Consider the following 21,072-nt stretch of genomic DNA (forward strand, 5'->3'; position numbering starts at 1 on the left):
TTCCTGCCTGTGGCTCCCTGTCTGCTCACGGCATCCCGTGCCCAGGGGTGGATCTCGGTCAAGGCCGCGCCAGGTGGGCCCGGGGAGGGGACGTGGGGGCGGCGCCCGGCAGCCCTGCGGTGGGCCTGATGGGGGCAGAACCTGCTTCCCTCGGCCAGTCTCTCCCCTAAGGCAGGTGTCGCAGCCGCTCACCCACAGCTGGAGGGTTTCGTCCTTGGTCCCGAGTGGCTGCCGGAGGGCGACGTTCTGATCCAGGAGGAGAGGGACCTCACGCTACTGTATATAGACCTGGTGTGGAGTGTGATGAGCTCACCTTCCTTAAATGGATGCATGTGCTCCCAGGAGAGTGTGTCTCGTTCCCTCGTCCTCCCCCGTCTCGTCTCCCTCTCACCCTCCCTGTCTCCCTTTACCCTTCACACAGCATTTAGCTAAACCCAGAAAAACAGCACGGGACGCTCCTTCCGGGAGCACTCGGCTCCCTCGAGCCCCCAGTGCTGTGGCCCGGTGTGCGGGGGTCAGAGGGCCCGGCCCCGTCCGGTGCCTCGTGTAGACACGGGCTTTGGAGACAAAGTGCAGGCACCCCGGCCGCCGCGGAGGTGGAGCTGCAGCGGGTATGTACCCTCCGGGGAGGCCCCGGCCTCCTGACCGCAGCGCTGGCCTCCCACCCGCCCGGCCCTGGGGAGGGAGGAAGCCGCTGGCCGAGGGTGAGAGACTTGGCATGGGGGCTGTTTTGTCTCAGAAAACATTACCCCTCCTACCCAGGCCCCTTTTTCGGGCTCCCGCGGTAAACTCCTTCCTGGCGCTCAGGCAGGGGGCCCTCGCCCTGACTCTCTGAGTGTCCAGCCCTCCGGCCTGGTTTCCCAGGTTTTGTCTTTGATGCTCATAACCTCATAACCTCACGTGATGTCCCGGCTCGTGCTCCCTAGGGGCAAGCAGAGACACCCCCCCCCCCCCCCCCCCGCTGTTGAGTCACCTCTGCCTCTTGTCATCACCGAAGAAGCCAGGTTTCTCCATCCCCAGGGGCTCCCAGCCTGGTCTGGATGAGGGGCCCAGCGTCTGGGAGCCCGGCAGGCAGATGGACCTGGGATGACAAGCAGAGGGCTGGTGGCTCGGTTGGAAGCACCCCTGGGCCTCGGGGGCCGGAGACGGGGTTTCCCCGCTCTGCCCTCCTCGGGGAATGGAAGCCCGGGTCCCGCGTGGGCCGTCTTGGGGTCTCCCCCTCTACTTGGTGACCGTTTCTCGTGGCCTCTAACTTTGCAGAGGTCCCTCCTGCAATGGGACCAGACGGGGGGAGGGGGGCAGAGGGCAGATAGCCTGGGACGGAGACGCAGCCAGAGCTGCTGGCGCGGGGCAGTGGGCACTCGGGGGACCTTGTGGGGTGTGTCTTCCCCAACCTGGGGGGTCGGTTGTCTCGCAGGTCCCCGGACTCACTGCGGGAGAAAGGGACGAAAACCTGGGCCCGGGGGCCTTTTGCCCTGCGGGTCCTGAGCGCCGATTTCAGCTTTTGAGGACAGAGAGTCTGGCGTGATTTCAGGGAGGGAAAAACCCCTCCCCAAAACGGCGTGAGTGCTGCCTAATAAAGGCAGCTGCTGGACGGAGGGAAAACAGCCCTTTGAAAAAAAAGCCTTTCATTAGAAAAATAATGCATTTCATCCAAATAAGGTAAAAATATTTGGAATGGGGCAGAAGTGAGCAGCAGGCAGCGCCTGTCGGGCCCTTTCTGGAAGGGATAAGATTATTAAACTCAATTACAAAGTATTTTTGTAGAGTCTTTTAAGAAAGAACTCGCCCAGTGCGCAGAGGCTGCAGGACGGCCCTCTGGCCCCCGAGGTCTCCCAGCTGGCCCCGGGAGGTTCGTGGGCTCTGCCTTGGGCAGGGTCCTTCCTCAGGCAGCCCCGGCTCCCCGGCGCTTTGCGACGCGCCCGGAGTGGAGCGGGCGAGGCTGCTGCCCGGCCGGGTCGGCCTCCTTCCGCAAGAGCCGGGCAGCCGGTGTCCTGGGACACCCTGGCGGGGAAGGGCAGCGTTGTGGGTCGGGGGAAAGGGATGCTGAGTTTGTACATGTTCTCTGTTTTCATACCATGGGAGCACACATCAGCTGTTGAAAACATCCAATCGCTGTTGAAGGGGCTAGAGGATACAGAATTCCTCTCCCACCTCCACTCGGTTCACAGGTGTGCACACGTCGTCTCTCTCTGTCTCTTTCTCTCTCTCTCTCTTTAATAAAAACGGGAAGTTCCTCTTCAGTGTTGTGTGACTTGCTTGTCTCACTGAAAGTAAAGCGTGTGTCCTCGGGGGCTCACACCAGGTGGGAGGAGAGGGGTTCTCTAGAAGGCGCCTCTCCTGGCCTCCCCCTGTGCTCAGCCAGGACAGCGAGGTGCCGGTTCTCGGCCTGGCCCAGGACCTCCCTCTCCTCTGGTGACTGTCCCTTCCTGCCCCAGGCTCAGCTTCTACCCCAGCCTCAGCCCCGCCTCACACCGCCTCTGCCCCAGACTCAGACAGGTTCTGCCCAAGGCGGAGGAAGAGCAGGCGGGAGACTGGCCGACAACCTGATTCTCAGGACTTTACTTAATCCTTAGTGTTTCTTCGTCTGTTTGCTTAAAGTTGCTTCTGCCAAGGCACCCAGAGAAGAGGGTCGGAGTCTCCACACAAAGCAGGCAAGAAGGCGCCAGTGAAACCCCAAAGGTTGCCGTGGCTCCAGCTCACCTGAGGGTGGACCCAGTCCTGGCTGACCCCTCCCTGTCCGGGCACCTCCCTGGCCCCTGCTCCTTCACGCTGCACAGGTGTTTCCCACCCCGGGGATCGGCCACCCCCCGCCAGGGACAGACACCTCCAGGGTGCCCGCGGTGCTGGTGGGTGACCGCCACGTTCTCCACCGAGAGCTGGCACGTCCTCCCCCCGCTTCCCAGCCCCGCCCTGGGCTCCAGGCACGCGCTCGAACTCAGAGAGGAGTTTAAATCTCCAGCCGTGTCGTGTCGGGTGCTTTTCCCTGAATAGTGAACAAACCTTAATAGTTTACTTCCATCAAGCACTTTGAAGCTCATACTGCTCTGGAAGAGGAGATGAGATTTTATTATCATTTCATGAGGATGCCTGCAGCCTTTCCTTGCCCAACAGATCCTGGGAGGATCTTCTTTATAGTGAAGGGGTCACATTTTAAAACACATCTTGGAAACTCAGGTGCCCAGCCCTCCACGTCCCGGCCCGGCAGCTCTGGGAGGATGTTTCCAGGGCATTAGTTCCAGGGTGCCCTGTAGATCCAGGGTGTGGCAGCTGGACCTCAGGGAGGCTCTGGGCAGGGCCTTGGGGCCCTTTGATGGGGAAGAAGCCTTGGACTCGCCGAGGTCCCGGTGTCTCCCCCGAGTGGCGTGGGTGCAGGGCTCACAGGAAGAGAAGCCTCTGGGTCTGGCCCTGCGCTGGCTGTACACCCTGGGAGGCGCTTCCTGTCTGCCCCCACCCCGCAGAGGGTGGGGCGGCTCCTCCCGGCGAGGGTGGCACAGGCCTGGCCCTGTTCATTCCCGGCAAGGTCCGCAGGACTCCAGCTGGTCCGAGGGGCCCTGCTTCCTGGAGGCCTTCCTGGGGGCAGCAGCACTTCCACTACCCCTGTGCCCTGAGCCAAGGCCACCTCTCGTGGAGGCGAGCAGAACGACAGGCTGTCTGTGCCCGGGGCGACGGGACACGCGGGCCACGCCGCCCGGAGGGCACTGCCCTGGTGCGGTGGGTCCAGGTGGGCTGTGAATGCCGAGGCCCGACTCCCTTGGGTGACTCAGTTGCTGGTAGCACCTAAGCCGGGCCAGGTGTGTGGGAGGTGGGCAGGCGACTGAGCTCAGCGCGAGCCTGTGCGCGGGTTCGGGCTCTTTCCAAGAGGTTACAAAACTCTTGAATTTGCCCCAGTTGGGGTGTAGGAGCATCACACCACCACAGCTAATTAAATTCCGGAATGAAAACATGTTTTACTGCGATTCCTACCGAGCCCAACAAGCCACAGGGAGCAAGCACGGTGCGGCCTGGGCCCACTCCGCACCCCTGGGGCGGGCCCCGCCCTCCTGGGGTCACAGTGGGCTCGGGGGACATGGTCTCAGTGGGCAGTGCCTGGGACTGAGAGCTACGGGCTGGCCTGCGCGCAGCCTGCTTACGTGTCACGGGCCCGCGTCTCCCCGAGGCACGGCTGAGGGCTGCCCTGAGACCCAGCGCCCCCTTCCCTGGGCCCCGTCTTGTCCTGAGCCGAGCCTGGAAGCTGGCCCTGCCCTCAGCTAGGCTGGGCCTCCTGTTGACCACGTATGGGTCCGCTGAGGTCCATCCGGCCCCAGAAGGCCTGGGGGCCGCTGGGGAGGGGGCAGTCTTGGGGGCCTCCCCGGCCCCGCAGCAGTGCCCAGAGGGAGCTCTGTGTTAGCACCACCCACCCAGCCGGCGGTGGCGGCGGCGGCGGCGGGCTGCGCTCTGGGCCTGGCTCCCTGCCTCCCCTCGGGCCCTGCGGGAGGGCCTGGGAAGCTCCAGTAATGGTTTTAATTTGTTGAACTTGTGTTTTATCCCATAAATTAGTCACTGTTTTATTTAACAGAATCGAGATATCCACAAACAATAGGCGAGTTCCAACTTGAACATTTTAATGAGACAGAAAAAAGTATATATGTTCGCGTCTGTTACAAACGTATTTATGTAAATAGCCTGTGGGCCGCGTGCCAGGAGGAAAGAAGAAAGGGAAGGGCCCTCTGTGCTGGGGGGGCCTGGGTTAGAAAAGAGGCTTTTGTGGTGGAAATGACGTTGAGCAGGGCCCCGTAGTGGTGCAGCCCCTGCACCGCTCGCTCCCCCTGCTGTCCCGGTGGTGACACCTGGGGCGCCGCTGGTGGGACTTCACCTCCCCAGGAAAAAGGGGTGTGCTCCTTGCAGGGATGTGACATCCACTGAGATTCTCCACGAGGCGGAGGAGCGTGCAGGGCCTGGCACACACATCTCCTCCCCAAGGCCCTGGACCACCTGGCCACCTGGAAGGAGGTTAGCTCAGGGCAAGGCTGCCAAGATGGCACAGATGAGGAGGTTTACTGAGGAGGGGGTCACCATCTAGAAGCGTCAGGGCAGATGTGCGGCCTGCACTCTGGACGGGGCCTGGCCGTAGCGCTCTAGCCACCCATGCCTCTGAGGGAGCCCCAGCCGTGGTGCCACCGGGGTCGCCAACTCAGGCAGGCCTGGGGCTGGTGGCTACGGACCCAGGAATTGGCCCCCGCTGGCTCTGCCCCTGCGTGCTCCAGGCAGGAGCCGAGCCAGCATCCGGATCGGATCCGGGTACGCGCCGTTCCCAGCCCGGGCAGGTCCCTGCAGGAAGGAGGAAGGAGCCGAGGGAGGAGGCAGAGGGATGACCCTTGCCAAGCGCCTGCCCAGTAGCCCTGGCTGCGCTGGGAGAGAGCTGGCCAGGCTGGGGGCCTCTGGAGCCCTTGCCGGAGGCCTGAGGCGTCTGTGCCAGGCATCTCCTGAGCCTCCGTGGGGCCTTCAGGCGGGGCTGGGGTGGGAGGCCGGGCGGGGCCCAAGCCCCCCACCATCTGTTCCCGGCAGCCCAGGAGGACGTGGCCCCCTCCCAGGGGTGAGCCCGGTCTGCCCTCTTCCCTGCCAGGGCTGAAGGGTGACCGACACCCTCCTCCCCTCCCTGCCTTGGCACATGGAGCCCGGCTGGCCATGGTGGCCGTGCCACCCTGCACAGCTGGGTCCCCGCCAGCCGCTCGGGACTGACTTTAAAAATAAAAGATAACTTGATAGATTTTTTTTTCCAGTTTTTATTGAGTGAAAATGTCAAACCTTGCATCAGTCATGCAAAAAAAAAAAAAAATCAAATAAATAAAACACATATATTAAATTTCTAATAGCACTAAATTCAAGTGGAAAAATATTCAGTTCTTAATAACCAGGTGCCGAGGAGACCAGATTCAAGTAATCAGAGCACACGCTGTTCAGTTCGGTTTTCACGTTCTGCGTTTTCGTCTCAAAACCTCTCTATATATCTCTATATATCTATATATGTATATACATATAGATATATACACACACATATGTGCATACATATTATTTTATATTTATATATATACACATACATAGTTATAAAACATTAAAAAGAGCATTGGTGGATCAAGCATTGTTTTCCCCACGGAAAGAAAATAAAACAAAAATTACACATTAAAATTCAAAATGAGCTAGCAATGGCTTATCGTCCTAGTGTGCAATATGAAGGTTACAAAAGGCTAGACTTCGCACTGTCGGCATCTTCTTTTTTTCTTTTTTCTTTTTTTTTTTTTTTGTTTGATTTTGCTACATTGAAAAAAAATTTTTTTTTTTTTTTTCCTTTACAAAACTCCTTCCACAGACTCCCCGGTTCTGTGGTCGGGCACAAAGTCTGGGCGAATGCTCAGCAGCAGCACGTGGTGCCCACAGAATTCAGGAGGCTCTGCTAGGGGCTGTTCTAGAAAACCATTTGTTTCCTGTTGAATCAGGTACACTCCTTCTGACCACTCCTCCCTCCTGCTCCCTCTCCAGTTCAGATGGTCCTGGCTTTCTGGCTGTGGGCAGCCAAGAGGACAAAAAAAAAAAAAAAAAAAAAAAAGAAAGAAAAAAAAAGAAAAAAGAAAAGAAAAAAGAAAAGAAAAGTAAACCACTGCCCCCTGCAGCTGGTCAGGCTCCCCTTGGAGACCTCTGGGGAGGAGGCTCTGGGAGACGGCCCCTCCCCCAGGCTGGGCCTCGCGCTCTCCCTGTGGCCATGTCACAGGGCCCAACCTGAGACAGGGCTGGTGGCCCCGCCTGGAGTGAAGATGAACAGGAGTGGCCTTGGGCAGCCTGCCCTCCGTCCCTGTCGCCCTCAGAGCCATTGGCCGGGCACGTACCTGCCAGGTGGGCCCCGGCTCTGGGCTCGGTGACCTCACCGCGGAGGGAGGGTGGCAGGGGTGGGGGGCTGGGATTTGCAAAAGGAACCAAATCAGGGTGGGTTGCACCAGCAAAGAAGTATCCCAAAGAAAATAATAAAACAAACTGGGAAGAAAAAGCCCTATAAAGCCACACGCATAACCAATAGAGAAAAAACTCAAATGTTAAATTAACTACAAACTTGTATCAGTAATAACAGTCCTTTTTTCTTGTCTCTACGAAATTCAAGTTAAAAGTTGGAATCACGCAGCTCCCATCAGTGCTAGTGTAAAGACGGACAGCCTCAAACTGGTAAGGCCTCTAAACGCTAAACAAAACCCCACGTGAGCAATTGCACTCGGGTCTCCAACCTCAGGGCTGGTCCGGAGGCGGTCTGCGCTCTAGCCGCCCGCCTGCTTTTTTTTTTTTTTCTTCTTTTGTTCTATGTAGAATAATAACCTTTACAGGAAAAATACTGTACAACTTTCTCGTATTTTTTTCCATGTTGACTATTAAAGCCCCAAACAGTCGCATCCTTCCTGTTCTCACCACCTGGGTGGCAGAGACGCCCTGCGGGCCGAGCAGCCCAGCACCAGCGAGCAGACGCACCCCTTCCCAGGCCCCAGCCCTCGGGACGGACACCCCGACCAGGCCCCGCGCTGGGGGCAGAGTGACCCGGAGCTCCCCGCTCTGTCGAGTCCAGGAGGTTCCCTCCGCGGTCCCTGTAGTGTCGCCCGCCGGACGCCGCCTGCCCCGCCCTCCCCCAGGGCCGGGAGGGAGGGTCTTAGCTGCACGAATGGGAGGCCCTGCCAGGTGCCACAGGTGCCGGCCCGCCTCCGGTGGTGAGGGGCGGGGGTCGCGGCGCCTCCCGGTGCCCGTCCCAGCCCTGAGCAATGAGGAATCCCACCGGCGCGCTCGGGGGGCCCGGGGTCCGGCGCGGGGAGGGCGCGTGGGGCAGCCGCCCGGGGTCGCCGCCCTCCTCGCCCTCCGGGCCTCCTGCCCCTCGTTCCCACCCCGGACAAGAGCACCTTCTATTTCCCTGAAGAAGATCCCCGAACTGCGGCTGAGGAGGGTCCCGGGCAGCCTCTGTCCTTCCGGCCGCCCAGCTGCCGCGCGGGCGGGGCGGGCGGGCGCGGGGGGCAGCCCCGGAGCACCAGAGGGAGGCCCCCCGCCTCTGTCCTGAGACGGACTCGGGGTCCGGAAGCACCGGCGGGGCGGCCCCGGGCCCGGAGCGCCTCCCGACGCCGGGGCGCGGCGAACACCTAGCTCTGTACAAGGGAAGCTTTACATATAAATACCGTTTCTTACAAAATTGATACTAATAATAACAATAGGATAAAGCGGCAAGATCCCGAGGGCGCCGGGCGCGGCCGGCCCCCCACGCGCCACGGGCCCCGCGGCTACGGGGAGGCGGCGGCGGCAGGCGCGGGGCCGGGGGGCGCGGGGGCGCCGAGGGCCGCCAGCTCCAGGCTCCGCGCCCCCGGCCCCGCCGCCGCCGACTCGGAGAGCGACTCCTCCGAGTCGGTGCGCAGGTCCTCGTCGTCGTCGTCGTCCTCGTCGTCGTCCTCGTCGTCCTCGTCGTCGTCGTCCTCGTCGTCGTCCGCCTCCTCCTCGTTCAGCTCCAGCTCCTCCTCGTCGTCCTCCTGCGACGACTCGCCGGCCGCGGGGCCGGGCGCGGCGGGGCCGGCGCGGGGCCCGGGGGCGTCGGGCGGGCGGGGGTCGCCCGCGTCGTCCGGCCCCCGCCCCGGGCCGGGCAGGAAGAGCAGGGCCGCGGCGGGCTCGGCGCCGGGCGGGGGCGCGCCGTCCAGGCTGGCGGCCGGGCCGGGCGCGGGGCCCTCGGCGCCGGGGGAGGCGGCGGCGGGCGGCTCGCCGCGCTCCTGCTTCTCGTGCTTGCGCTTGTGCGAGTCCATCTGCGACATGCCCACGACCGTGTGGCGGCAGCCGGGGTAGGTGCAGTGGAAGTGCGAGCACTTGAGCTTGTACTTGCAGTCGGGCACGGCGCAGTCGGCGCTCGAGCTGAACTGGCAGAAGCCCGCCGCGCTGATCACGTCCTGCTTGCCGTGGTGCTTGCGGTGCGCCGTGACCTTGGTGCTGTCGGTGCAGCGGAAGCGGCAGCGCAGGCAGTGGAAGTGCGTGCTGGTGCCCGAGAAAGGGCAGTCGGCGAAGTGGCAGCTGAGCGAGGCCTTGAAGCGCTTGAAGTCGTCCAGCACGAGGTTGTCCACGCGGTCGTGGTGCTGCGCGTGCTTGTACATGTGCGTGCGCCCGCAGAACTTGTAGCCGCAGTTCTCGCGCGTGCAGTGGTAGTGGGTGACCTTGAGCGAGAACTGGCAGGCCGCGTCCTTGCAGTCCTCGTAGAGGTCGAAGCGCCGGAAGCCCTCCAGCATCATGCCCTCGTCCAGCATCTTGCGCGAGGAGGCCGTCTTGCGGCGCTTGCCAAACGGCGACATGTCCTCAATGATCCAGAAGCGCTTTTTGGCCCCGGAGGCTGTCGGCATGGAGATGGTGTTCCCTGGGGAGGGGGGCTTGGTCAGCGCCCACGTGCGCACCCTACCCAGGATTACACCCACGCGATGTCCTCGATCTCGGCGCGGTGGGCGGGGGGGGGGGGGGGGCTGCCCTCGGGGACAGCTCCGCTTCCCGTCGCTCTGGGGGCCTCTCCCAAGACCACCCCTCCCCCCCCAGGATAGCTGGGGAGCCCCAGGCTTCCCCCTTCGTCATCCGCATCTGCAGGCTGACCGCACCGGCCCACCCTGGTGGGTGGCGGAGCAAGCAGCTCTGGGGGATGTGGGTGGGAAGTGAGGACACGTCCTGGCGCTAATTGAAGCTGAAGGGGGAATCTAGGTCGGCAGAGTGTAATTACCCAAGTTGGACGGGGGCCAGGACACCATCACGCACCCGCCTCTAATGAGGGACAGGCCGGCTCCTTCTCCCCGCCGGCTAACCAGTTTCCCGGGCTGCCGGCCTGTCTGCGCCTGGGACCAGCCTACTCGCAACAGGGATGCAGAGCGCCCTGGGGCTGTTTGGGGCTGTAACTCCCCGCCCCGAGGCACACCTTCTCCTTGGTACCAGAGGGTTCTTTCAGGTCTTGGGGTGTCCCGCCCCCAGTGGACTGGGAGAGGGCAGCTCTGCTGCAGGGCCAGGACTGGAGCCGGGGCTCGGCCGCGGATGGGCTCCATCTGTGCCCTCCCCCTCCTGGCCCCAACTGCTTCCCTGGGCTTAGGATGCCCCGTTGCCGGGGCCGCTTAATCCACTGCGTGGTTGTGCTTCCCGTTACTCCTTTCCTGCACAGGCAGCCGGGGAAGGGGTGGCCATCCCGGGACTCCCTGCTCCACGCCCCAGGCCTAGCCCTCCCCAGAATGTGGGGTGGGCACCCTCCGGGCTTCTCCCACGCGCTGACCCTCCCGGCCCTCCCAGAACCTGCCGAGAAGGCTCAGCCCAGGCACCAGCCCCTTCCATCTGGGGAACAGGCCCAGTCCCCGCCTCAGCAGGTGGAGAGAACAAGGACTGTGAGGGGCTGGGGTAGCCAGCAGGGGGCAAGGAAGGGTCTGGGGCCTGGGGATGCGGGTGGGTGAGGAGTGGCTGCTTTGGGTCGGAGGTCACAGGGCTCTGGCTGGTTATGCCAGCGACAGAACAGGGGCTGAATTCCCTGAGGAGGAACCCCCTGCCTTGCTCCCTGCCATTCCCCTGGGCTGGCCCAGTGCCTGGCAGTCGGGCAGAACGTGAGGTAAGAATGCATGGAGGAAGAGGCAGAGCCAAGGTGGTGATGGCACCAAAGGGCAGGGGAGGGCAGGTCCCGTGCCTGCCAGGCGGCAGGTACAGGGTGGGGCTGGGAGGCACCTCTGCCGTGGAGCACTGCCCGCGGCCTGGGCCTCTTCCTGCTTGGCTCCGGGGCTGGGGGCTCAGGCTGGTGTCAGGATCCTGCAAACCTGGGCGGGTCCCAGGCACCAGCAGCTTTCCCAAGAACATCTCTGCCCCTCTCTCGTGCTGGGCCCCGGGTGACGTCCTCAGAGCAGGAGGACAGGCTCTGCCTTGCCGCAGGGTTAGGGGGGTGGGGCGGGCACGGCCATCGTGGGGTTCTGGCCAGTCGCTGAGCTGGGGTGAACCCCAGGGAGCCCTGGCAGTGATGTTCTGGCCTGCCCAGTGCTGGGCAGGAGCCGAGAGGCACTGTCCTCGGGACAGGGACCAGGCTCTCTGGTCTTGGCGGGTGCTGCGCTGTGAGGGGTGCAGAGTGGCCGTGTCCTTGACCCAGCAGGCCACAGAAAAGGGTCAGATCCTGGCCCGTGGCCTCGAGGCTCGGCCAGGGTGACAGACAGCGGTGGAGAAGGCATGTGTGAGTTACCTGCGGCGTCCTGAACTAGGGGGGCGTCACTTTTTACTGGAGTTGGAGTGGCAGTGACGGGCGGGAAGCTGGGCGGGCTGCTGATGGGGTGGGCCAGGCCCCGGGTGGCTCCGAGAGTAGCACTGAGCAGAGAGTATGAGAGACAGGGTGGAGAAAAGAGGCATGGGAGGGCGGGGAGGGGCGCCCGGAGCGCGGCCGGAGAGAAGGATGGGGGCGGTGGGGGCTGCGGAGCCACGCGGGCAGCCTCGTCACCAGCGGCGGCAGGAGGAGGAGGAGGAGGAGGAGCCGGGCAGCCTGGAGAGGGTGGAGAAAAGCAGAAAAAAAAAAAACCAAAACAAAGAACAAACAAAAAAGAACCAAAATGAGAAACCCAATGGCAGAAGCAAGTATGATATGAAAATACGTGGACAGAGGAGGAGCAGACAGATGCCACGAAGAAGAGAGGGGAGGAGGCGGCAGAGGAGAGCGAATGGGAGGGAGAGGCGGTGCAGGGAGAGGCCACGGCGGGCTGGGGAGGACCCCACTCTGGGGCCCAGGGACCGTGCTGGGGACAACGGCAGAGGGGCCAGAAGAGGGCCCGGGGCTGGGCGGGGCCCACCTGCCCCTCTGGCTGGGGGCTGTGCTGCTTTATTCTGTAGCTCACAGCTCAAGCCCGGGTTCTCTCCTGGAAACGGAAGCCGAGGGCAGAGTGCTGGGGAGATGGGCAGGGTGGCAGCAGGCGGGGACCCACGTCCCCCAGACCAGCCAGCTCTGCCACGGCCTGGCCCGTCCTCCTTTGAGGCCACTTGAACGTGAACCTCCTGTCCTAAGCCAGACCCAGCATTGCTGGGCCTCGGAAGGAGGGGCCTGTCCCAGGCTGGGCGCTCCCGGGCCCCCGCTGTCCCTTCCTGGCCGCCCGCTCACCTGCTGCGGTGCTCTCGTTGCCCACAGGGGTGCTGGAGCAGCTTCGGTCCATGGTGGAGGACTCAGAGGACATGGCGCCCGGGCTGCAGCCAGTGTAATCCATGTACTCGTCCGTCTCGGTGTCCATCAAGCTCGGGGGGCCCTGAAAGGAAGTGGGGGCCCTGAGGAAGCTGGGCTGGGGGCTGTGCTGCCCACAGGGGCAGGCTGTCGCTTTGGGCGGCCTGGCCACCACCCGGAAGCAAGAGCGGGACACGAGTGATGGCCTCTTGCCACCCCGGGTCGGGGAGCGGCAGCCTGCCCGCCGGGCTCACCTGGGAGGAGGGCACGCGATCGAAGTTCTTCCCCAGCATCCTCCTCATGTGCTTCCGGGCGTGGGAGGTCATCTGGTGCTTGAGGAGGAAGGAGAACTGGCAGCCCTCCCGGATGCAGTGGAAGTGGCTGTTCACCTGGTTGTACTTGCAGCCTGTGGACACAGCCCCACTCGGCCGTGAGCCTCCGCCGCCGGCCAGCGCTCACGGCACCCCCTGCGTGTCGGGCACTGTTCTGGGCACGGGCCTACGTGGCCAACCAGGCAAATGGCTTCTGGGGAAAGGGCGCGTCCCCTGTGGTGGTGTTCCCCTGAGGAGGGCTTCTAGCACCCTCTCACCCCAACCCCAGAAAGTCCCAGGCCCACTGGCTGTCCAAAGCCTGGCTCTCGCCTCCAGCCTGCACGCACGGGACAACAGCAGGCTGGGCCCAGGCCCCCGGGCAGGGGACCCTAATGACCTGTCCACTAGGTCAGCCACCTCCCAGCAAGCCACCTGTCCCCACATCTCCTCTGGGGAGCCCAGGCGCTGCCTGCCCCCAGACCTGTCAAGATGGCTGCGAGCCGGCTGGCCCTCTGCCCTGCCCCGCCCCACCTCGGCTTTGCTCTGGGCGGAGAACAAATAGAGCGAGCCGGACTGAAACGGTATCAGCAGAGGGCAGGTGAAGGCCTGCCCGTTGCCATGGCACCTGAGCCGGCCAGGTGTCTTATATCATCCCCCAGCTTTGTTTGGCCCCAGCTACCACCCAAAACACCCAAACTGAGTAAATAACGGCAACTGCGGAATACCCTGACACCTGTAGACTGAGCCCAGGGACAGCACAGGCCACCGAGGGTTGACATCTGTTGCCGTGATTACCAGCCCTCTCTCAGGCCATTAATGATTTCTGAATTAATTCTTGAAGGAAAGGTTTGTTCCCGTTCTTTTCTGGCAGTTGACTTTTGACTGCCTCATCCTCCCGCTATGCAATGGCCGTCGGCTGCAGGCAGCGGCCCCACCTCTTCTGCCCCCGGACCCTGCTGCCATGACCACCTGAATCACAGCAGGCCTTGCATGCAGCCCGGGTGTCTGCACCCGGCCTGCCTGCCTCCCACCTGCCTTCCAGCTTGTGGTCTCCTCGTGGGCAGACTCCTGCCCCACAGCTGCAGGCCCGTGAACGCGTGGCTCCATCCTGAGGCGGGAGGATGGGCTCTGCCCTCTCTCTGCTGGTCCTGGAGCCCCCTCCCCACAGCATCCCCAGGGCAAGCTGGGGCCAGCGAGCTCCTCGGGGTGGCCTTGTTCCAGGGCTGGGGGGCAGCTTCCCTGCCAAGGGCTCAGCTCTCAGCAGCAGAGTTAACTCTGAGGCACCTGCCCCTGAGCTCAAGGCCACTTCCTTGCCCCGTGGCCACCTCCTTCCAGGTCACCCCAGGTCACAGATGCTGTGGGCTGAGCCCACAATGTACGTGCTTCTCCCACCAGATCCCCAGCACCAAGCACAGTGCCGGCCACGGTGGACGCTCAGAAAAGACCGTAGCTGCCACTTCTACCCACCCCTCACCTCCTGCAACAGCACAGAGCCTGGCACACGGCTGCTCCTCCACAAACGTCTGCTGAGTGAGTGAGTGAACAAATGAGCAAACCACGGTCCATTTGGGATAAAACCCTAGTAACTTCAGGCGCTCCTAAGACTTGCCTGCAAGGCTGTCTTGAAAAGAAAAGGAAAAAGAACCAGCCCTGGGTGCCAGAGACGAGGCTCCGGGCATTTTCACTGGGGTGGGTGCAGTGCTGGGAATCACCCTCACCCCTTCTCCTAGGCTCTTAGGGTTTTGACTGTTCTCCTGGTTTGACGATGCCTGGCCTGTGATATCGTGACATTTTCAAAAAACAAAACATGGAGCCTGATGTGCGGGGACAAGAAGTGGGTCCCAGGGCCTCAGGCGCCAGAGCCGCAGCCCTGCCACCTGCTGTAGTTCCCTACCCCCAGCCCTGGCCTTCGGTACCTAGCCTGCCGCACTCCTCACGCTTGGTGAAGTACTTGAATCCGTTGGCTGCCCGCCGCTCAGCTTTCTCATGCTTCTTTATGTGCCACGGCAGCTTGGTGGTGATGTTGGTCACAAAGTAGCAGCCGGTCCTGAGACAGTGGTAGTGCCCGCGCATCCGGAACTCGCAGTGCTGCAGGGAGGGACAGGAGTCAGGGCCAGGCAGGCGACTTCCGTTAAGCTCCCACCTGCTCCAGGCCTCTAGAGGGCTGTGGCAGGCGTGCGTCCTTCCACGCTCAGAATCAGCAAACACAACTGTGTAAAGACCTTCCACGTGTTAAAAAGCAGTTAAGTCCCTTCTGTCATTTGATTAAAACATCCCACCTGGTCTTGTTTCCATCTCTTTCTAAACCCACACCCAGCGCAGACATCACTAATCTATCTGAGCACTCTTGTCTGTGTGCCCAGACCTAGGCAGACATCACTAATCTATCTGAGCACTCTTGTCTGTGTGCCCAGACCTAGGCAGACGTCACTAATCTATCCTAGCACGCTTCTCCGTGTGCCCAGATGGAGGCTCAGACTGCTTCCCAACGCACTCTGCCAGGCAGCCCCTACAAGTCTCGGGAGTAGCCTTTATAATGAATCTGACCTGCCCTTCCTGTCTGGGGCATGGACAGTTCAATCTCTTTATCTGTCTAATGGGCCTATTTTAAAATGCTAGGCCTCTGGGGAAAGGGAGCATAGCTGTTCCAGGACGCGCAGAAGGATGCCAAGTGCACGGTGGCTGCCCCGCATACAGTCATCACTGAGGGTTAGGATGAAATGACCTCGCCAACTGAGCACCGAGCTGAACTCCTGCCCAGGGGTCTCCAGGGACCTAGGGGCAGACGGTGTCCTTCCCAGACTCTGGAGGAGGCCACTTACAAAAGGGTGTGAGACACGGAGCCTCGGCCAGGAGGAGCTGGCCCGGGGCCCTGCGCCTCGCTGCCCCCACCCCAGGCCCCACCCTGCCCGCACGTTGCTGACCTGGTTGGGACAGAGGCACTGCAGGGAGTAGTACGCAAACTGGTCTCGCACGTTCACCAGGTTGTTGTTGGGATTGATGTGGTCCAGGCAGTGGGACTCGGCCTTGCCGGAGGTTTTGCAGACGTACTTGCAGTTCCCAAAGAGACAGTGGAAGTGGAACTTGTTGGCATACTTGCAGTCCGTTGCGAGGCAAGGATCGCTGGAATGAAACCACGGCCCAGAAGGTCATTGGCATTCCTGGTGCCCTCCCCGCCGGTGTCCTGACATTTGCTCATGTTGGGGTTCCGCTCCCCACTCCCCTGTGGTGTAATCAAGAGGAATGGCCCCTGGGCTGCCCTCCTGCTCAACAGGCCCATTCGGCCAGAGACTACAGATCCCAGCATGCAGTCTTGCCTTCTTTTTAGAGCTCTGATGGCGCCGAAGGGACTGCGGTATGCAGGCTGCCCAGAGCACTGCATGCTGGGACACGTAGTTTCCGTGGCCACACCCCAGGATTACAGATAAGGATGGCCGCAATCACTTCGTGGATATGAAACTGAGCGATGGTGCTGCCGGGCCTGGCTGATGTGGCATGGGCAGTGCCCTGGCTGTGGCCGATTGACAGGGTGCGGATGGGTGGGCAGCCCTACCAGGAGGCTTTGCCACCACGAGGCCTTGGCCAGTGGGAACGTGTGCCTGGCGTCAGGTCCTGCTGAGGCTCAGCTGCTGGGGCTTCCAGGGTCAGCTCGGGGCTCGGGGCTGCCACCCACTCAGAGAACCTCACAAGCCAGCTGAGTGGTGGGGCGGCTGGGGGTGGGGAGGGGTGCTGGGTGAGCCCCCATGGCTGGCCTGCCCCGAGCAGCAGCCCCGGCTCCAGAGCTCTGCCTTCCAGGCTCCAGGCAGGTGCGGAGGGGCTGCACCGGCTTCTGCCCTGGCCGACAACACGGCCGCCCCCGACATCCACACTGGACCTGGGGTGGGAACTCCGACCAAGGCCAGGATGCTGAGCGGGCTGCCACTTTGGGGAGGCGAACAGAGGAAGGGAAGCTGGGAAAGGGAGAGAGAGGAGCACAGGTCCCCTTCCACGCCGTGGGCCCAGCCCCAGGTGCTCAGAGAGGGAGGACAGCTGCCACTCAGGCGGTGTGTGTTCACGTCCAATTTATTACTTTTATTGAGAACAGGAAGCCGCACATATCATGATACAGAGTCACCGTTCTCGCCGCAGGGAGACACCACCATCCAGCGAGGAAGGTCCCTTCCACCCCTGAGAGCTCAGACCATTGTGCAGGTGGGGGGGGGGGGCCCAGAGGAGGGCCTAGCCCCCTCGCCGCCCACCTATGACTTTGCTTGCCCTGCAGAGGCTCAGCCACGGGTGTGAGCCACAGAGACCAACAAGGGGACCCGGAGGGAGACGCAGCCCGCCTTGCCGGGCGAGGACCACCACTCCCAGCCCACCCAGGCTGGTCCTCGCAGCGCCACCACTGGCCTCTCTGGAACAGTGGCCACTACCTCCACCATCTCCCCCCACCCCGGCCACCTGCTCCGGGAACAGGCAGTGAGGTCTGAGCAGCAGCAACTTTGGCTAGAAGGACATCACCCAGTGACCGTGTCCCAGAGGGGCTAATGCAGGGGAAGGAGCAGGGCCTCCTCAGCTGCCCTTACTAGCACCTACTCCCGAGACACACGGGGGACACAGGACTCCCGGCTCATCGAGGGACTCACTTCTCCTGGAACTGGAGGAATCCGGGTTTGACCTGGGGCTTGGCGTTTTCTAGAGAAGTCGTTGCCAAGGGCGAAGTGGGCAGGTGAGGCACTGGCGCTGGAATCTGAGGCATCTGGGGTATGGTGGAAGCCAGCTGCTTCCAGGCGAGCAGGGTGGGGCTGGAGGGCACGGCGGCCAGGCTGGGAGTGGGCCCCTCGAGAGAGGAAGCCGTGGCCGTGGTGATGGGAGGCGCTGGAGGGGATGAGGGGGCCAAGGAAGGTTTGGTCTCAGCAGCCGAGGCCGGGAAGGAAGCCTCCGCATTTCCTTTCACTGCTCCTCCCTCTGTCCGGAAGTGGAAGCTACGAGAGACAGGAGAGGGGTCTCAGGTGGGGGAGGACAGGGCCTTTCCCTGGCACACCTGCCTGCCTGCCTGCCTATGTATGACCCCATCACAAGCCTAGGGGGCCAGTGTCCCCACCGCATCTTCAGTGCCAGGTGCCAGAGGCCTCCCACCAGGAGGGAAGGACTGAGAACACACTGCTATGTCCTCTGATCTTGAACTTGGGCTCCTGGCTCTGCCCTAACTACACCTTCCTACTCGTGACCTTCCTGATGTGCTGTCCCTAGCCTCTCCCTACTCGGGAGGGGTTGGGTACAGCAGGTCCTGGCTCATGAAGCCCGTCCTTCCAGAACCTGCTCCGACATTTAAAGGGGGGGTCTCAGACCAGCAGCTGGGGCTGCCTAAGCAGTGAGAAGAGCCTGACCCGGGGCTTAGAGAGCGGTGAGGATCTGCTGTAAATGTTTACCAGTTCTGGGTTCAATTACAGTAGGCGGCTGAGCTTGCTGCTCAACGAATTGTACAAATTAATTTCATTATTTTTAGGTCAAAGAGAATCTACAAACGCAGTACTGTGGCTTGGAAAAGCCTTCACTTAGGGTCCCTGCTGGGGTCAGAGCTGGGTCTCTCCAGCTGCCTCTGCAGGAGCATCTGTGGGAGGGAGGGCTGACGGCTGCATGGGCCGGGCGGGGAGAAGCAGCTCTTACTCAAGGCGGGGCCTGGGTGGGCTCAGAGGACCCGGCTGGGGGCTGAGCCAGTGGGAGATGAGGAAGCCTGCCTTTTGCCAGGCAGCACCTTCTGAGAAGCCAGCTCAGCTTCTGAGGTCTCGTGGGAACCGCACACGGGTCCTGCTTGGAAGGCTGCTAGAGGCCTGTGCACCCCCCAGCCCCACCCCGGCCCACCCAGCCCCGAGCCAGGCTGGGACAAGTGGGGCTGGGTTTAAACGGGCCCCCTGGACCCCCACTCACTTGGCGTGCTTGATGGCCCCGTCCAGGGTGCTGAAAAGCGCGCCGCACTCCTCCACCACGCAGTGGAAGTGGGCCTTGTGGAGGAAGTCACACTGGGCGTCGCAGAAGTCCTTGGTGCCAAACCTGGCAGAGGGGCCGGCTACTCAGAGGAGACCCTGGCGCTCTGGCGAGGCTGGGGGAACAGCCTCGTGGGGGGAACACGTGCCCCCGGGACGAGTGGGCGTGGCCCTTCCCTCCCCCTTTGCTCACACGGTAAGCCCCTCACCTGCGAAGGTAGACCTTCCAGGGCTCTGACAGCTTCTCCTGAACCAGCGCCTTCACGGCCTTGCCCAGGAAGGGCGAGGACTCCCCGGCGGGGCTCCCCTCCGCTTCTGTCTTGATGTTCAACAGGCTGCCGAGGTTGGGATTGCCCTGAGACATCTGCGAGGAGGACAGGCCCGTGCTTCAGGCTGGGGACCTCAGGACACCTGACCCGACTGCCCTGGGAGGAGTGGCAGCTCTGGGCCGCTCGGGCCTCTCCAAACTGACCAGAGCATCGCGGTGCTGGCAGCCGGGAGGAGAGGAGGCCCGACCCCACACGGCTCTGGCTACGGAAGAGCCCTCACTGAATGGACGCTGCCGCGGGCGGCCTGCGGCGCTGCCCCGGCCCCGTGGAGCTGCCAGGGCTCTGCCACACAAACCCCGTGCTGCTAGGAGCCATCACTCAATCTGAGGCCGAGACTCAGGGCACACACTCCAGCCCAGCTTTCCCCAGACTAAGCGGCTCCCTGGTTATTCTCCTGCCAGGTTTTCAAAAGAAGTGCAGGAGGAGGAGGCCTGGGGGGAACCCGCACGAATTCCTTGAGAACAAGAGAAGGCACACAAAGGAGGAGCAGAGAGGGAGGGAAGGAGGCTCGTGGGGTGAGACCAAGGCAGGCTCGCTGCTGCTGGCAGAGGAGGGGGCGGGGGAGTCCGCGGAAAGGCTCGACCCACGTGGGGTGTGGGTCTCCGACAGGAAGGAACAAGGGGGTGCAGGGAGCAGTGACCCAAGAAAGGAAAAGAGGAGCAAGAGAGCGCGCAGGGAAGGGCAGAAGGCAGAGGGCATGCGCACCGACGGGGCAGAGGCCAGTGGGAGACCATGGGCCCAGCAGGAACCCCACTCCGTGAGGTCCGGCCCGGGCCCAGCTCCCTCCTCAATAGTCACTTGTGTACGGTAACCTAATTAATCTTGCTGTAGTCAAATTTATCATGTGAAGGGGGAAAATATATTTGCGATGGTGTATAATTTACAAAGACCCTGCATTATTTAAAATAAATATTCTGGAGCAACCTCTGCTGAAGGCGTCCGAGACCATTACTCAACCCGAAAAGTGGAAATTGATGCTTTGCTCCCACTTTGGTCTCCCCCTCCACCTTTATAAACAAACAAAAAAATATATAAAATTAATAAAATTAATAACCAAGAGTGAAAGAAGTTAGAGGGCTCCGGAAAAGCTTTTGGAGCCCTCCACGTGAAGGGAAAAAAAGGGTGTCGGAGGCTGGAATATATTTCTTCAGCCAGTTCATTAAATTAATTTGTAAGCAGTGGCTCTGAAATTATATCCGATGAAAAATGGCCTCAAAATTTAAATGGTACAAACTCATCTTATTAGAGGCAAAACATTAAAAAACAAACACATCCCCCCCACCCCCCCCCCAGCACAGCTTTAATTTCTCTGGGTGGGGGAATGGGAGGCGTGTGATGGATGGTTCTTACCTTATTCATAAGCGAGGATAAAAGAGATGAATTTGCCGGGACTGCGTGGCCATTTGATTCATTACTGGAACACACAAACCAAGGGGCTTTAGCTCAGACAGTACGTGGGACCGGGCCCAGAGACTCACCCCTCCCAGCTGGCCCCTGGGACTCTGGCCCCGCCTGCTACATCTGCCTGGGCAGGAGGATGACCCCTTGTCAGGAGGGGTTGGCCCCTGGCCCCATGGAGTCTGGCTCTGAGGGTGCTGTCCCCAGAGCCTCCTGCAGAGGGGCAGAGCTGGGAGGCCTGGGCCTCGCCTCACCTGGGCTCCTTCAGAGTCAGGTCTAAACTGCGGTCCTGGGAGGCCTCGTGGGGACCTGGGGCGCCAGCACTCTCACCGGGCTCCTGCTTCACCGGGGCTGGGGGGAACCTGGCAGGGGTGGCCTGCTGCCCATTTCCTATGGGGGAGGGGGGAGGGAAGATGGTGTTAGAGGGACTGAGGGCTTCATATGGGCACAAACCGGAGCCCCCCGAAGTGAGGGTAACGGGCCGGGTGGGCTGGGGCCCCTGGGGAGCCCTGGCTGCTGGTCAGCGGTTCTCCCCACTGACATGATCGCTTGTGACGCTTCCCCCTGTGTGGCAATTCTTCAAGTGATAATTATTGCAAAATTATGTCAAAGTTGTCCTGGCTCAGGGCCTCCTGGAGGAGAAGGGCGGGAGGATGGGGAGGGGGCTGGGACGGGGGCGGGGGCCCTTCCTCTTCTCCACCGACTGTCACAGTCAATTTGTGGAGCTGCCGCTTAGGCTTTTATTAAAGACTCTGTTAATGCTGAGGGAAAGTGGCAGATCGAGACTGGGAGCTGCGCCCCTCCGCAGGTCCCGTCCCCACTGTTGCCGGGGCGACAGCCCTGCCTTCCACTGAGCATGCCCAGGAGGGGCATCTGCTGTGTCAGGG

General features: G+C 61.8%; 1 protein-coding gene and 1 pseudogene across 8 annotated transcripts in view; both read right to left on the reverse strand.

Moving 5' to 3' along the window:
• Positions 1–6,320: 6,320 nt before the first annotated feature.
• On the reverse strand, positions 6,321–7,386 carry LOC132347500 (uncharacterized; annotated as a pseudogene).
• Positions 7,387–8,282: 896 nt separating this feature from the next.
• CASZ1 (castor zinc finger 1) overlaps positions 8,283–21,072 on the reverse strand; it is a 147,671-nt gene continuing 134,881 nt past the window's right edge. For 7 of the 8 annotated variants that reach the window (XM_059912789.1, XM_059912798.1, XM_059912812.1 and 4 more), the window contains 11 exons: positions 20,440–20,575; positions 20,138–20,201; positions 18,668–18,822; positions 18,403–18,525; positions 17,118–17,456; positions 15,417–15,615; positions 14,409–14,580; positions 12,436–12,587; positions 12,125–12,266; positions 11,222–11,515; positions 8,283–9,391 (listed from right to left, as the gene is read on the reverse strand). In XM_059912789.1, coding sequence (XP_059768772.1) covers positions 8,283–9,391; positions 11,222–11,515; positions 12,125–12,266; positions 12,436–12,587; positions 14,409–14,580; positions 15,417–15,615; positions 17,118–17,456; positions 18,403–18,525; positions 18,668–18,822; positions 20,138–20,201; positions 20,440–20,575 — 2,885 coding nt within the window. The remainder of the gene's footprint in view (positions 9,392–11,221; positions 11,516–12,124; positions 12,267–12,435; positions 12,588–14,408; positions 14,581–15,416; positions 15,616–17,117; positions 17,457–18,402; positions 18,526–18,667; positions 18,823–20,137; positions 20,202–20,439; positions 20,576–21,072) is intronic. The other variant, XM_059912844.1, reaches the window with a different exon arrangement.

Source organism: Balaenoptera ricei, chromosome 1, assembly GCF_028023285.1.
Source record: "Balaenoptera ricei isolate mBalRic1 chromosome 1, mBalRic1.hap2, whole genome shotgun sequence".
In the NCBI taxonomy this organism is placed as follows: Eukaryota; Metazoa; Chordata; class Mammalia; order Artiodactyla; family Balaenopteridae; genus Balaenoptera; species Balaenoptera ricei.